Source organism: Scyliorhinus canicula, chromosome 8 (assembly GCF_902713615.1).
Source record: "Scyliorhinus canicula chromosome 8, sScyCan1.1, whole genome shotgun sequence".
Classification (NCBI taxonomy): Eukaryota; Metazoa; Chordata; class Chondrichthyes; order Carcharhiniformes; family Scyliorhinidae; genus Scyliorhinus; species Scyliorhinus canicula.
The window spans coordinates 129,547,092-129,563,849 of NC_052153.1; the positions used below are offsets into that span (position 1 = coordinate 129,547,092).

At 42.3% G+C, this 16,758-nt stretch overlaps 2 protein-coding genes across 4 annotated transcripts in view; one reads left to right on the forward strand and one right to left on the reverse strand.

Annotated features, from left to right (window-relative positions):
- Positions 1 to 657: 657 nt before the first annotated feature.
- Positions 658 to 14,568, forward strand: glrx (glutaredoxin (thioltransferase)). The gene is made up of 3 exons (XM_038805241.1): positions 658 to 939; positions 12,676 to 12,792; positions 14,385 to 14,568. Exons 1-2 carry the CDS (start codon positions 733 to 735, stop codon positions 12,784 to 12,786), a joined length of 318 nt encoding a protein of 105 aa, XP_038661169.1. The 5' UTR covers positions 658 to 732; the 3' UTR covers positions 12,787 to 12,792; positions 14,385 to 14,568.
- rhobtb3 (Rho related BTB domain containing 3) overlaps positions 14,098 to 16,758 on the reverse strand; it is a 202,017-nt gene continuing 199,356 nt past the window's right edge. For all 3 annotated transcript variants that reach the window (XM_038805239.1, XM_038805238.1, XM_038805240.1), the window contains one exon: positions 14,098 to 14,525. In XM_038805239.1, the coding sequence (XP_038661167.1) occupies positions 14,410 to 14,525 (116 nt within the window). In that variant the 3' untranslated portion in view covers positions 14,098 to 14,409. The remainder of the gene's footprint in view (positions 14,526 to 16,758) is intronic.

Sequence of the window (16,758 nt, forward strand, 5' to 3'; positions counted from 1 at the left end):
ACCTTATCCCCATAACCCTTGATTCCCTTACTAACTAAAAATCTGTCTATCTTAGCCTAGAACATACTTAACAGTGGTTAGCACTGTTGCTTCACAGCGCCAGGGACCCAAGTTCGATTCCAGGCTTGGGTCACTGTCTGCGGAGTCTGCACGTTCTCCTCGTGTCGGTGTGGGCTTCCCCCGGGAGCTCTGGTTTCCTCCCACAGGTCGCAAAAGATGTGCTTGTTCGGTGAATTGGACATTCTGAATTCTCCCTCAGTGGACCCGAACAGGCGCCGGAGCATGGCGACTGGGAGATTTTCACAGTAACTTCATTGCAATGTTAATGGAAGCCTACTTGTGACTCTCATAAAGATTGTTATTATGACCCAGGGTCTATGGGCAATGCCAGATTCATTACCCTCTGAGAGAAGTTCCTCCTCATCTGTTTTAAATGGACGACTCCTTTCTCTGAGATTATGTCCTTTGGCCCTAGACTCTCCCACAATGGGAAACACCTATAGAACAAAAACCTATTTTTATTTTTTATTGTTTTTGTCACGGTAATTATAATTGTAAAACAAATTTTTAAAAAAACGTGAAAAGAAAATCCACTTTGTGTAACCCGTGGTTATGCCAAATGATTTCAATTAAAGCAGTTAACGTCAAACTCCTCCCAGTTGTTATAAAGGAGCAAGAAGAGCCGCTGGTGTTCAGTGCTGATTCATTGAGGTGACTGGAAAACGAAAGAGAATGGCACAGGAGTATGTGGACAGCAAAATAAAACCTGATAAAGTGGTTCTTTTCATTAAAGGGACTTGTCCTTTCTGTATATCAGCGCAAGATGTGCTTAAGAGCTATGATTTCAAACAAGACTGCCTACAGATCTACGATATTACCGGCTATTCCGACATGAAGAATGTCCAAGATTACCTACAAAAAAAAACCGGAGCCAGAACAGTGAGTTTATTTAGGGAGGGACATTGTCTTTGCTGGTGTGAATCTGGGGAACTATCTAATTTACTTATTTAATCGAAATTATAAAATGCTGTGGGGGGCCTTTCGTGCTTTTTTTTGTAAGTGCCATATAATCATTTTCCAGTGTAAGTAGTCCATTTCCATTCGAAGTAAATGTAAATCGATGGGGGAGTGAGATTATCCCGCAGGAGGCTGAGACACCACCCTACCGCCCCCACTCTGTCCAGCTTTATTAGATAGAGGGTGAGAATTTTATCTTCAGAACGTCTTTTCAGAAAAACCTTATAGAAAGCGCATTTACTGTAATGATAATGGGAAAAGGACTATCTAGTTCTGTCATCCCGAACTAAACACGCCTATTACTTTCCTGGTGACTCGATTTCCTGCTGCTTACGATGTAATAGGGAAAGGTTTTTTTGCACATCTGATGGCCATGTTGGGAGATTTTTTTCTGATGGCGTTACTCCGATTCCGCACATACCCAATGCTGAAGGTTGCAAGGGATTTCCTGGCTCTTGCTTTATAAATGGCGAGGGCAGTGCACAGGGAATCTATCCGGCACCAGTGTGTGCTTTCAGTGTAACCACTGACCCAGCCCAGTGTTACACTCAACTCTGCACATTGTTCCTGTTTGTATCACTGTCTCTCACACTGACAGCTAACTAGCCCAATCTGCAGACATTCTACTCTTTCCCTTTTTTAGTTTTTTTAAGTTTTCTTTTCTCTCCTTCCACAACGTGTCAGCCCCGTGCTGGAAGTGACGTCAATCCGTTTGCAAGCTTCACCAATCCCCTTTTCTGCATCGTATTTGCTGCAAACTGGCGGCCCATTTTGTGAATTAATAAGTGCTCCGTCAACGTTGAGTAATATTTGGTCCACAGCACAGCAACATTGTGGCACTTGCTCAGAAAGGAGAATCCCATTTGTCTAGTGTCTTTCAGGGCCCCGTAAAGCGCTACACAGTGAAGTACTTCTGAAGTGCTGTGTGATACTAAACTATCTAATCTTTTCAACTGTTGCTACATTTCAGAGTTATCCTTAAAACCGTGCTGAGTAAAACATGAAACTATATGTAACAGAATGCATTTGAAGAACTGGCTTGCTGATCACAGGCCATTCTTAACCTGTGCATGTAATAGTCATCTATATATTTATGTATTTGGCTTCATGTTGCAGGGCAGCTGGTCTAGCTTTTACACTGGAACCAATTTTATGGAATTACCCTTCCATCACCCGTATTGATGTGGAGACTAAGGCGTTGGACTGGGGTGGCACAGTAAAAAAAAAAAGTCTTGCAACACCAGGTTAAAGTCCAACAAGTTTATTTGGAATCACTAGCTTTTGGGGCAATAAACCTGTTGGACTTTATACCTGGTGTTGTAAGACTTCTTATTATCACCAGCATTAACCTCCCAGAAGGACACTTCTCGAAATCATACAGGTTTTCCCAAGTATATTCCTGCGTGATAGAGCACAGAGTTAAGTGTGCATTTATCAAACTGGATCTATTTTACCTATTTGCACTTGATTAGCAGCCCACACACTAGGTGAGCACTAGCCAACCTTGGTTTCATAGAAATTTATAGAATCCCTACAGTGCAGAAGGAGGCCACTCGGCCCATTGAATCTGCCTGCACCAACCCTCAAAGAACATTCTACCCAGGCCCGCTTCCCACCCTATCCCCACAGCCCTATAATCCCACCTAACCTGCACAAAAATGGGCTGTGGGAGGAAACCCAAATAGATAGGGAGAATTTGTAAACGTCGCACAAGGCCGGAAATGAACCTGGGTCCCAGGTGCTATGAAACAGCAGTGCTAGCCACTGTGCCATTCTCAGCTCTACTTTGAAGTACATGATCTGCAAGTCAATCCATATCTTCCTCGTCTGCTGTTAACCTCGCTTTAAAAACTGGTGGAAGGCAATAAATGATCACGATTTCAACTAGTTTTCATACTGCTGCTCGAAAGTTTAAAGAAATGATAACGGACACCTACCATGGTGTGAATAATTGGCTTTGGGTGCATTCTCTAATTTAGCTAAACAAGTTGCTGCTTTTGCTGATTGGAATAGGACATAACATTGGTTGACTGGGACCTTTTAAAAGCATTTTAAAGGTTGCATTGGCAAACATTTGTTTTATTAATATGACGTGTTCATTGACATTCATTGTGCTGTAGCAACAAAAAGAAACTACTTTTTAGCCTGTCTTTTCCATATTAGCTCTCTCAGTTAGTGCCTCTCCCATAACCCCTGCACATTCCTTTCAGATATAATAACATTTCCCTCTTGAATGCCTCGATTGAACCTGCCTCCACCAAACTCTGGTAATGCATTCTAATTTTAACCACTGTCTGTGTGAAAAGGTTTTTCCTCATGGCCCATTGATGCTTTTGCAAATTACCTGAAATCTGTGCCCTTTTCTTTGTGATTGTTCCACAAATGGGAGCGGTGTTTCCCTATCTTCTTTGTCCAACCACTCACTTTTGAGCACAACTATCAAATCTCTTCTCAGCCTTCTCCTCTAGAAGGATAACTTTGTATCTATAGAACTGAAGTTCCTGACTCTGGAACCATTCTTGTGAATCCTTTGTGGACTTTCTCCAATGCCTTCATGTCCTTCCTAAAATGTGGTGCCCAGAATTGGATCTAATACTCCAGTTGAAGCTGAACAAGTGTTCTATCCAAGTTTAACATTAACATACTTTTGTATTATCTGCCTCTATTATAAAGCCCAAATACTGCTCTCCCCTGTCTTCTCGTCTTCAATGATTTATGTGCATACATAGCCAGGTGTCTCTGCTACTGTACCCCCTTTAGACTTTTAGCCTTAATTTTATATTGTCTGTCCACGTTCTTACCAAAATGAATCACCTCTCATTTTCCGCAGCAAATATTGCCTGCCCATTTCATCTATTGTCTCCGTCCTTTTGAATATCTACACTCCTCCTCACAGTTCACAATACTGCATTGTCAGCAAATTTTGAAACTTCCCTTTTACACACCTAGGTGTAAGGCATTAATATATAATGGGAAGAGAGCAGGATCCTAACACTGATCCCTGTAGAACTCCATTGCAAACAATCCTCCAAGCTGTTAAATTTGCATTAACCACTACTGTTTCCTGCCACTCAGCCAATTCCATATGCATGTTGTTACTGCCCCATTTACTCCATGAGTTCAAGTCTGTTGTGCAGCACTTTACCAAATGTCTTTTAGAAGTCATGTGCATCACATCTGCAGCATTACCCAAATCAACCCTATGTTAGCACATCAAAAATTCCAGCAATTAATTAAATAGGGTCGCCTATGCAAATCTGTGCACGCTTTCTTTAATTAATCTGCAAATTATTGTTTCTAGATACGTCCCCACCACTGAGATTAACTTGACTTGCTGGACTTGCCTTTATATCCTTTCTAAACAAGGGGACAACAGTTCCTTCTCCAGTACCCTACCACCTCTCAGTCTAAGAAAGACTGGAAAATTATGACCAGTGTCTCTTCTGCAATTACCACTCTTTCCTTCCTCTCCATGTTTGGATGCAGTTCATCTTGCTTCTGGTCGCACATTGTCCCCGTGTCTGCGTGGGTTTTCTCCAGGTGTCCGGTTCCTCCCACAAGTCCCGAAAGACGTGCTGTTAGGTAATTCGGACATTCTGAATTCTCCCTCTGTGTACCTGAACAGATGCTGGAATGTGGCGACTAGGGGCTTTTAGAACATAGAACAGTACAGCACAGAACAGGCCCTTCGGCCCTCAATGTTGTGCCGAGCCATGATCACCCTACTCAAACCCACGTATCCGCCCTATACCCGTAACCCAACAACCTCCCTCTTAACCCTACTTTTATTAGGACACTACGGGCAATTTAGCATGGCCAATCCACCTAACCCGAACATCTTTGGACTGTGGGAGGAAACCGGAGCACCCGGAGGAAACCCACGCACACAGGGGGAGGACGTGCAGACTCCACATAGACAGTGACCCAGCCGGGAATCGAACCTGGGACCCTGGAGCTGTGAAGCATTTATGCTAACCACCATGCTACCCTGCTGCCCCAAGTTTTCACAGTAACTTCATTGCAGTGTTAATGTATGTCTACTTGTGACAATAAAGATGATTATTATTACATTCACAATGGCTGCAGTATAATGAGACAACTGCTTGTTGTTCCCTCCTTGAACAGTATTGTAATATTCTAGGAGCACCTAAACACCTGTGTCAAGAAGGACACACCTGTTCCTCTGATCCTCTTGGGCAATCAAACCCAGGAATCCACTTGCATATGATGCAATCTATTTCCCACTCAATACTGGCCCAGCTGCCTCCCGGAGTCTGCATTAAACGCCTATTTCAGGCTTCTCCACACCTGTTAATTGAATTTTTTGTTGTTGTGGCACTAGAGCCAATCACGCCTACCACCAGATCGTATGCTACTTAACCAAATTCTGACGTCTCTGCCACAAACCCTATCCCTTTTTCTGTTCACTAACTGAAGCTGAACCAGATTGTTTGCAATATTGTTCCCAAGGTGAACATCTGCATTGTTACTGAGACCATCAGTTTTCACCTGATTATTATCACCCTGCCTCACCTGTACATCTGCTGAAACCCCCATCCTTTACATCTGGGCCGACTATTTCAAACCTGGTGGGTGACAGTGGTTAGTACTGCTGCCTCGTAGCACCAGGGACCCAGGTTCGATTCCTGCCTTAGGCGACTGTTTGGAGTTTGCACGTTCACCCTGTCTGCATGGGTTTCTTCCGAATGCATCACAGGTTTCCTCCCACAGTCCAAAGATATACATGTTAGGTGGATTGGCTATGATAAATTGCCCCTTTAGTGTCTAAAGATGTGCATGTTAGGTGAATTAGCCATGATCAATAAGCAGGGTTAGGGTGGGGGAGTGAGTGGGCCAAGATGGAGTGCTATTTCGGAAGGTTGGTACAAACTTCATGGGCTGAATGGCCTCCTTCTGCACTGGGATTTGATGGCTGCTCATGTCTAACTTACACCCAGTCCCACTCACTCATCCTACCTGTGCTCACTGACTTCTGACTTCTCTTGACTCAAAGTCTCATTTGTGTTTTCAAATCTTCCCATGGGCCCTTTACCATTGACCATCCCTGGTTTTATTCACTGCAGCACTGGTAACGGTGCCTTTAGCTTCCATGGCCCTGAGCTCCTCCATATTCCCTCCTTAATCCTTCTCTGCTTCTCTTTTCCTCCTCTTTAAGATGCTCCTTTAGACTATGATCTCACCTGTCCTAATTTCTTCTGAATGGCTTGGTGTCAAACTTTGCTTCGGAGTGCTTTTGTTGTTAAAAATTTTCCCTCCTCCAGTAGCCTAATGATGTACTCAAAAATAAAACCTAATAATAATCTTTATTATTGTCACAAGTAAGCTTGCAATGAAATTACTGTAAAATCCCCTAGTTGCCGCATTCCGGCACCTGTTTGGGTACACTGAAGGAGAATTCAGAATGTCCAATTCACCTAACAAGCACATCTTTGGGGACTTGTGGGAGGAAACCCACGCAGACACATGGAGAACATGCAGACTCCGCACAGGCAATGACCCAAGCCGGGAATTGAACCCAGGTCTCTGCCGCTGTGAAGCATCAGTTCTAGCTATTGTGCCGCCCAAATCAATTCTGTAAAACAAGCTTCTTGTCTGGAAGCCAAGCAGGATGGTTCAAATAGTTACTTTTTTTGGATTCTTTCAAAACAGCTATTGAATGATGCATGCTTGAATTAAATGCTTCTACTTTACTTTACTGGCTTTGATCTAAATAGGAACTACTTGAGCCACCTTGCAATCTAGGGGCACTGTCAAATGATCTATGGAACATGTGAATAAAAAATAAGAGTAGTCCATTTAGCTCCTCATGCTTGCTCTGCCATTCAACAAATCATGGCAGATCTGATTGTTGTCTTAACTCCACTTTTCTGCTTGTTCCCATAATCCTCGACTCCCTTGCCAAACAAGAATCTGTCCAAACTCAGCTTATTCAATGACCCAGTTTCCAGTGCTCTCGAGTTAAAGAATTCTCAACAACCCTCTGGGAGAAGAAATTCCTCCTCATCTTGTGTTTACTAGGAACCACTTTATTTTGAAACTGCCTCACAAGTTTAGATTTTCCTTGTGAGTAGATGCATCTTCTCCGTGTCTATCCTGTCAAGCCCCCTCAGAATTGTATGCTTCAAAAGATCACCTCTTCTAAACTTGAAGTGTAGGCTCAACCTTTCCTCGTAAGACAAGCTCTTAATCCTAGAAATCAGCCTGGGAACCTTCTCTAAACTGCCTCTGATGCATGTGAATTACAAATCAAAAATCCATCCTATTCTCTTATGATGAAACATGAATTTCTGCAGCACCAGCACTTTGACATTACTTGACCATTATTTAGTCACTTTCAAGACCTTAAATTGAAGACTAACATTTTTTTACAAAATGCCCTCCTTATTTTAATTTCAATCAATTGCCATCTTTATTTGACAAAATGTTTTATTTGAATTCTGCCATTCACAAGCTACCAGAAATTGATGTCTGGTCAATTGTTGCAATTAAGGTTCACAAAGATGATTATGTTTTGGAACTATATCTTGACATTTAGGGTAAATTAATTTAGGGTAAATTAAAGGTGTTATGTGACTTGCTCTGCAGTCATGTCTGACAGGAAGCCTGGGTGCTTTGATTGTTAAAAGGTCAACCTGGGTTTTCTTTACTGAGAGGGTGGCACTTGGAGGCAATGGTAACAGTCTGAGTTTGCCATGAGTCGACTCAGGCTCTCAAAGTCCCAGAAAGGTGGTGGTGGTATCAGGTTATAAGCAATTGTTTGAGATCGAGGGTCGCTAATTAGCATTTATAAGACCATAAGACATAGGAGTGGAAGTAAGGCCATTCGGCCCATCGAGTCCACTCCGCCATTCAATCATGGCTGATGGGCATTTCAACTCCACCTCCCAGCATTCTCCCCATAGCCCTTAATTCCTCGCGACATCAAGAATTTATCTATCTCTGCCTTGAAGCCATTTAGCGTCCCGGCCTCCACTGCACTCTGCGGCAATGAATTCCACAGGCCCACCACTCTCTGGCTGAAGAAATGTCTCCGCATTTCTGTTTTGAATTTACCCCCTCTAATTCTAAGGCTGTGCCCACGGGTCCTCGACTCCTCGCCTAACGGAAACAGTTTCTTTGCGTCCATCCTTTCTAAGCCATGTATTATCTTGTAAGTTTCTATTAGATCTCCCCTTAACCTTCTGAACTCCAATGAATACAATCCCAGGAACGCCAGCCGTTCCTCATATGCTAGACCCGCCATTCCAGGGATCATCCGTGTGAATCTCCGCTGGACACGCTCCAGTGCCAGTATGTCCTTCCTGAGATGTGGGGCCCAAAACTGGACACAGTACTCCAAATGGGGCCTAACCAGAGCCTTATAAAGGCTCAGTAGCACATCGCTGCTTTTATATTCCAACCCTCTTGAGATAAATGACAACATAGCATTCGCTTTCTTAATCACGGATTCAACCTGCATGTTTACCTTTAAGGAATCCTCGACTAGCACTCCCAGATCCCTTTGTACTTTGGCATTATGAATTTTCTCACCGTTTAGAAAGTAGTCTATGCTTGGATTCTTTTTTCCAAAGTGCAAGACCTCACATTTTCTCACGTTGAAATGCATCAGCCATTTCCTGCACCACTCTCCCAAACTGTCTAGATCCTTCTGCAGCCTCCCCACTTCCTCAGCACTACCTGCCTGACCACCTAACTTCGTATCATCAGCAAACTTCGCTAGAATGCCCCCAGTCCCTTCATCCAGATCATTAATATATATGGTGAACAGCTGCGGCCCCAACACTGAACCCTGTGGGACACCGCTGGTCACCGGCTGCCATTCCGAAAAAGAACCTTTTATCCCAACTCTCTGCCTTCTGTCAGACAGCCAATCCTCAACCCATGCCAGTAGCTCACCTCGAACACCATGGGCCCTCACCTTACTCAGCAGCCTCCTGTGTGGCACCTTATCAAAGGCCTTTTGGAAATCCAGATAGACCACATCCACTGGGTTTCCCTGGTCTAACCTACTTGTCACCTCCTCAAAGAATTCTAACAGGTTCGTCAGGCACGACCTCCCCTTACTAAATCCATGTTGACTTGTTCTAATCCGACCCTGCTCTTCCAAGAAATTAGAAATCTCATCCTTAACGATCGATTCTAGAATTTTACCAACAACCGAGGTTAGGCTAATTGGCCTATAATTTTCCATCTTTTGTCTTGATCCTTTCTTGAACAAGGGGGTTACAACAGCGATCTTCCAATCGTCCGGGACTTTCCCTGACTCCAGTGATTTTTGAAAGATCTCAACCAACGCTTCCGCTATTTCTTCAGCCACCTCCCTCAGAACTCTAGGATGTAGCCCATCGGGGCCAGGAGATTTGTCAATTTTAAGACCTTTTAGCTTTTTTAGCACCATCTCTTTTGTAATGGCAACCATACTCAACTCAGCCCCCTGACCCTTTATAATTTTTGGGATATTACTAACGTCTTCCACTGTGAAGACAGACGCAAAGTACTTATTAAGTTCTCCAGCCATTTCCTCATCTCCCATCACTAGCCTTCCAGAATCAGTTTGAATTGGCCCAATGTCTACTTTGGCCTGACGTTTGTTTCTTATGTATTGAAAGAAACTTTTACTATCATTTCTTAAATTACTGGCTAGCCTGCCTTCATATTTGATCCTCTCCTTCCTTATTTGTCTCTTTGTTAACCTCTGTTTGTTTTTGTAGCCTTCCCAATCTTCTGATTTCCCGGTGCTTTTGGCCACTTTATAGGATCTCTCTTTTTCTTTGATACATTTCCTGACCTCCTTTGTCAGCCATGGCTGTCTAATCCCTCCCTGGATAATCTTTCTTTTCTTGGGGATGAACCTCTGTACAGTGTCCTCAATTATGCATACAAACTCCTGCCATTTTGCTCTACTGTCTTCCCTGCTAGGGTCTGCTTCCAGTTGATTTTCACCAGTTCCCCTCTCATGCCCTCGTAATTACCTTTATTTAACTGTAACACCATTACATCCGATTTTGCCTTCTCTCTTTCAAACTGCAGACTGAACTCAACCATATTATGATCGCTGCTTCCTAAGTGTTCCCTTACTTTAAGATCTTTAATAAAGTCTGGTTCATTACATAGCACTAGGTCCAGAATAGCCTGCTCCCTTGTGGGCTCCATGACAAGCTGTTCCAAAAAGCCATCTTGTAAGCATTCCATGAATTCCTTTTCTTTGGATCCACTGGCTACATTATTTACCCAATCCACCTGCATATTGAAGTCCCCCATGATCACTGTGACCTTGCCTTTCTGACATGCCTTTTCTATTTCCCGGTACATGTTGCGCCCCTGGTCCTGACCACTGTTAGGCGGTCTGTACATAACTCCCATTATGGTTTTTTTTGCCTTTGTGGTTCCTCAATTCTACCCACACAGACTCCACATCATCCGACCCTATGTCGTTTAGTGCCATAGATTTAATTTTGTTCTTAACTAACAAGGCAACCCCACCCCCTCGGCCCACCTCCCTGTCTTTTCGATAGGTTGTATATCCTTGGATGTTTAACTGCCAGTCCTGAACCCCCTGCAGCCATGTCTCTGTGATGCCTACCACATCATAATCATTCACGATGATCTGTGCCATTAGTTCATCTACTTTGTTACAAATGCTACGAGCATTCAGGTAAAGTGCCTTAATGTTAACTTTCTTATCAGTACAGATATTGGAAGTCCTAAGATGTCCAAAGTTATCCTTCCTTTTTGTTGCATTCCTAGTCTGCCTCAAGCTTAAATCCACCTGCCTACATGTTATCCTCCTGCGTATCTTGCCATTTAACTCCCTGCTCCCTGTCGCTTTCACTTTCCCTTCCCCCCCAACTCAGAAGTTTAAAGTCCTACTGACCTAACCATTTCTAGTTTGATGTAAGATTAATGTTTTCATGGATAGCACGAGAACAGAGGTAGCCATTTTTGTGATCGGTGACAGGCTTCACTAGCAGAAAGAAAAGGCTGCTGCAGCTGGATACAGGAGGGAGATGGTCTCTAGATGAAGTGACACTGCCATCTATGTATTCTGGGAGATTAGTTCTAGTTTGGCCAGGGAGAAGACTAATCATCAGAAAAACTTTACTGCTGGTTGTGGATTTAAGAAATTCTACAATAAAAAATGAGGAAATCCTCTCCGTGAAACTGGAATACAGGATCCCATTGGAAGCTAGGGGTAACTGGACTGTTTTGTATTTCCATGGATGGGTGATGACCTTAAAAGGGGAATGTCACTTTCTGTAGTTTAAAGTAAGTTGCCTACGAAACTATTTAGGTCATTTATTACAGCAAATGTTCTTAAAATGTGAAATCTGCCATGTCATTCTTTCAGCTAGTAACTTTGGTTTCTACGGCGATCTTAACAAAATCTGAAAACAATTCAACAAGACACCAAGGCTTAGATGTGTGAAATTCAATACTCCATACCCCGAATATGCGAACCAGCTCGAAAAAAGATTTTGTTCAAGTTAAAAGTTCTCCTTGGTAGATAGAATGTCATAATATAGTATCAAATATCTGATTCTCTTATTCACTTTTTTATGCTCCAAGATAATTGCAAGTACAGCTCTTAGTACTGGTCCTCCTTGCTCTTCCATTATAAAAATGTAAGGTCATTTTTTGCAATTATCTGTAATTATTTCCCTGTACAACAAAAAAGATTTGGCTTTCTTTCCTATAGATAACATGATGGCTAGGTCTCTCATGGATTGGGGTGTCAACCATCAAGCAAATTCCATCCAACTAATATCACCAATCCATACATATTGATTTACCTGTATCTCAATTGTTGTAAATATTGTGAATGCATGTAAATAAATTCCTCCTTTTAAATAAGATCTAGGTATGGTCTCGCCAATGCTCCCTACAGTGCAGCAACACTTCCTATGATATTCCATTCCCCTTACAATAAAGACCGACATTCCATTTGCTGTGTCTGCCTGCTAACTTATACTGATTCATTGACCAGGACACCCTGATCCCTCTACTGTAGCATTCAGCAGGTTTGCTCGTGCTCTCTCCCAATTTAAATAATATTCCTGTCAAAATGGACAACTCTTAATTTCCCACATATATACTCCATATGCCAAATTTGTGCCCCCTCACTTAACCTATCTGTATCCCTTTTCAGATGGTATGCTCCTCAACTTGCTTCCCTACCTCCTCTGTATCATCATTAATATAAATTGTCAATAGTTATGGCCCCTTTGGCACTCTACTCATTACATTTTGCCAATCTGAAATTGTGCCTTTCCTGACTATTTCCTATTAAGAAATCCTCTATCCAAGATGATATATTGTCCCAATACCATGAGTTATCTGTGGCACCTTATCAAATAAATGCCTTCTGGAAGTCAAAATACACTGTCTACTAGTCCCCTTCATCTCTACCCTACTTGGTATATTCTTGAAGAGGCTTACATGTTCCATCTATTCGAACACCTTCGCATGGCTGTTATCTGGGTCAGTCATTGCGATCTCTACTTTTTTGACAGTGATAGAAACCCTACTATTCTGAGTAAGATTTTTGCTTACATATGAATCTAAAGGGCCGAGGGTCCTTATTAATTGTGCAAATTGTGTGCAGTCCTTTTTGATTAAAAGTAATACTGACTCTTGTAGGTGCCTCGTGTGTTCATTGGGACTGAATGTGTTGGAGGTGGTTCAGATGTTCAGCAGCTGGAAAAGGAAGGATTGCTGAAAGGCAAGCTGAGTGCCATTGGTGCCATATAATCCCAGGTAAGATGAGCTGACACTGGAATAGAGCATTCAGTATAATATCCAACCTCTAGGTGTTATTTGTTGCATGTGGCACAGAGTTCTGATGCCTGTTCATGAACCGACACACAGGATTTTACTCTAATATATGGCCACTTTTTCAAAACAAAACCCTAGACGTACAAACCAGAAAATTGTGCTTGGTTATTATTTGTTGTTCTACCTCGAGCAAACCTGGCCACAAAAGAAAAATCCCTTGCTTCAATTGTCATTTGTGTGGTTTAAATAATTTCCTCCTAAACATTGGTATTTTAAAAATGACCACCCCATATAGAAAAGTCATTCCTTACTCCTTCTGTTAATTTATTAATGATCTACAAAGATAAAAGACAAAACTTGCTGGAATTTGCAAATGCTGGAAATAAACCTCTGATCGGTCACATGAGTTAATGTCTCTGCTGTAATGCCGCTGTTGTAGTTTTAACAAGTTATTTGTAGACCTGTTTTTAACATGTTTATAGTCCCTATGTCTGATTGGATTAAGCTGCATTTTGTGTCTTGCTGACTGATCTGTATATTTCCAATATTCGTATTGCCTAATGTCAATTATATATAAATAGTAGAATTGGGTTTGCATCGTCCAACAATGGCTTCACATGACTAGCTGATTAATATCACTTGGAGAAGATTTGAGTGTTTTGGTTATTAATTAATTTATACATGACAAACTGAAAAAGTTTCTCCAGCCAGGTAAACACTTGTAGATATTCCTTGGAATTCTAAGTGATGTCTTAGTTAGAATCTTATTCTATTATTCAAAAAGGCAAGCCACCAACATTGTCATTTTAAATATGGGGTAACTGGAGGTCAGTACTCGGCCCACCTGTTGTGGGTGCACTACCTATCCAACTTAAAAATGTGTAGATCATAGAATTTACAGTGCAGAAGGAGGCCATTCAGCCCATAGAGTCTGCACCAGGTCTTGGAAAGAGCACCCTACCCGAGGTCAACACCTCCACCCTATCCCCATAACCCAGTAACCCCACCCAACACGAAGGGCAATTTTGGACACTAAGGGTAATTTATCATGGCCAATCCACCTAACCTGCACATCTTTGGACTGTGGGAGGAAACCGGAGCACCTGGAGGAAACCCACACGCACACACGGGGAGGATGTACAGACTCCGCACAGACAGTGACCCAAGCCGGAATTGAACCAGGGACCCTGGAGCTGTGAAGCAATTGCGCTATCCACAATGCTACCGTGCTGCCTGCCATGTGTGTGCGTGCGCATGATGAATTTACCAGTAAGATGGATAAGAAGGTACCATTCTTTACATTTTTATGGACAGAATCATACATTCACTATAGACAGACAAGCTATCTGTGTTGACGAAAGAAAGGAAAGGTGTTCCAGAACTTAATCCAAGAGGCGGTTAGGTTTTGTCATAAAAACTGCATGCCAATAGAATGAGCAGAATATTGCAGTGAATGTGAATTCAGGAGTTTCTTTAAGCTTGTGTTCGTTGAGTTTGCAGCTTTCTTTTGATCCCTTTTTTTTCTCTCTAATGTAGCACAAAGTTTTCTAAATGTCCATCTTTACCCTCAATAGGTATCCAAGGCCTGGTTAAACAGAGTTACATGAGAATACAACGCGATCTCCCGGAGTGAATGTGATGTCTGTATTCAGTCAGTTCCTGCAAGTAGGAACTCGAGGGCCATCTGTGATTTTCCACAAATGCTTGTTCTTCCTCTGCATATAAATGTAATAAAAAGATTAAAATTAATAATACTGTTGCCACTGGAGCCTTCTTTTATAAACTAATTCTGAGTCCTGTCTGGGTGAGTAAATTAAAGATTTTCCGTTCCCTACTGTTGGATATTAACAATACTGGAGAGGGATTTTCAAGAAAAATATCATTTCAAATAAATGCTTGATTTCACTTCTGCCATTTGGAGTTTGTTTTAAAAATTCCTGTTTTTGTAGAAGCCATGATTATGCAACAACTTTTTTAAAATTTGCAATGACATCACTATTGAATCAAATAGGAACTTTCTTTGACATTAAGTCATGGTTTAAAAAGAAAATTAGAATACCCAATTCTTTTTCCCAATGAAGGGTTAATTTAGCATAGCCAATCCACCTACCCTGTGGGGGTGAGACCCATGCAAACACTGGGAGAATGTGCAAACTCCACATGGACAGTGACCCGGAGCGAGGATCGAACCCCGGTCCTTGGTGCCGTGAGGCAGCAGTGCTAACCACTGCGCCACAGTGCTGCACCGAGTCACGGTAAGTATTGTTGCACGTGTCTCCATTATCATTCTGTTTGAGGGGGAGCTTCATTGAGCATGCAAATGGGGGTTAATACATGGGGACCCTCAAACAACCTCCACACAGATAGTCACCCACTGGTTGGAATTGAACCCGGGTCTCTGGAGCTGTGAGGCAGCAGTGCTAGCCACTGCCCCGCCTATAATAATAATAAGGTTCTACCGTCTCTAACCAGCAGTAAGCTCAGTCCTCAGCTCCATAATTAAACTCAATTTAGTTTTTGGAAAGCATATTTTTAATTGTAATTACAGGAAATACAATTTTATGCAAAGGTGTATTGAATTTAGGCCGTTGTCCTGGATTCCTTATTACAGCACTGCTCATTATTTATTATGTTGCTAGTTAGTTATCACAACCTTGCCCCTTAACTATTTACCCCTTTAATTAACACCATGTTTCAATACCGGTAAAAGGTATATTATTGCGGCTTGTGCAGTTTTTGACTTGGCCAAGGATGGCCTACTTTGTTTATAATCTGAGCAATCATTTTGCTATGGGCAGCATCAAGTGAGAAAGGGACTGACGGGGCGAAATCATTCCGAATTAGAGTGAAGAGGGTAGGTTGGCGAAAGGACACCCTGCTTTGAGGCCAAGGTCATAGAGGGGCTGTTGCAGAAAGTGAAAGAAAGCTCTGTTGCCCCCTATGACTGCAGAGGTAGATATAGCCATTAATAGCAGCTGCATCATGCCAATGAATATTGTTTAGCTACATTAACTACATTCACATATGTGGAGGAACCAACTAAGAGAGCAGGCCATCTTCAACTGGGTACTATGTAGTGAGAAGGGAATCATTGCCAATCTGGCTGTACGAGACCCTTGGGGATGAGTGACCATAAAATGACAAAACATTTTTATCAAGATGGAGAGTGAAGTAGTTGATTCGGAGACTAGGATGCTGAATCTTAATAAAGGGAACTATGAAGATATGAGGCATGAGTTGGCCTTGATAGATTGGGGAGAGTTACTTAAAGAGATGACAGTGGATAGACAATGGCAAACATTCAAGGAAGGCACGGAGGAACTACAACTGTTCATTCCTGTTTGGTACAGAAGCAAAGGGGGTAAGAGGGGCAATCCATGGCTTACAAAGGAAATTAGAAATAGTATCCGATACAAGGAAGAGAATGAATAGGTTTTAGGATTGGGAGCAGTTTAGAATTCAGAAAAGAAGGACGAAGAGATTGATTAAGAAGGGAAAGTACAGTACGAAAGGAAGCTTGTAGGGAACATAAAGACTGACACTAAGAGTCTCTACAGATATGTGAAGAGAAAGAGATTGGCAAAGAGAAATGTAGGCCCCCTACAGACAGAAACAGGGGAATGCATGATAAGGGACAAAGAAATGGCTGAACTATTAAATACATACTTTGGTTCTGTCTTCACAAATCAGATCCCAGAAATGTTGAAGAATGAAAGGTTTGGTGAGAGGGAAGAGCTGAGGGAGATCAACATTAGTAGAGAAATGGTGCTGGGAAATCTGATGGGATTGAAGGTAGATAAATCCCCAGGGCCTGAGAATCTGCATCCTAGCGTGCTTAAGGAGGTGGCTCTGGAAATAGTGGATGCATTGGTGTTCATTTTCCGGGAGTCTATAAACTCTTAAACTATACCTGCAGATTGGAGGGTAGCTCATGTCACTCCGATATTC

What these genes read in the sequence shown, in the direction of transcription:
- glrx (XM_038805241.1), top strand. Translation starts at nt 733, where the DNA reads ATGGCACAGGAGTATGTGGACAGCAAAATAAAACCTGATAAAGTGGTT. An exon ending in AAAAAACCGGAGCCAGAACA is followed by an intron (nt 940 to 12,675) that starts GTGAGTTTATTT and finishes TGACTCTTGTAG; the next exon opens with GTGCCTCGTGTGTTCATTGG.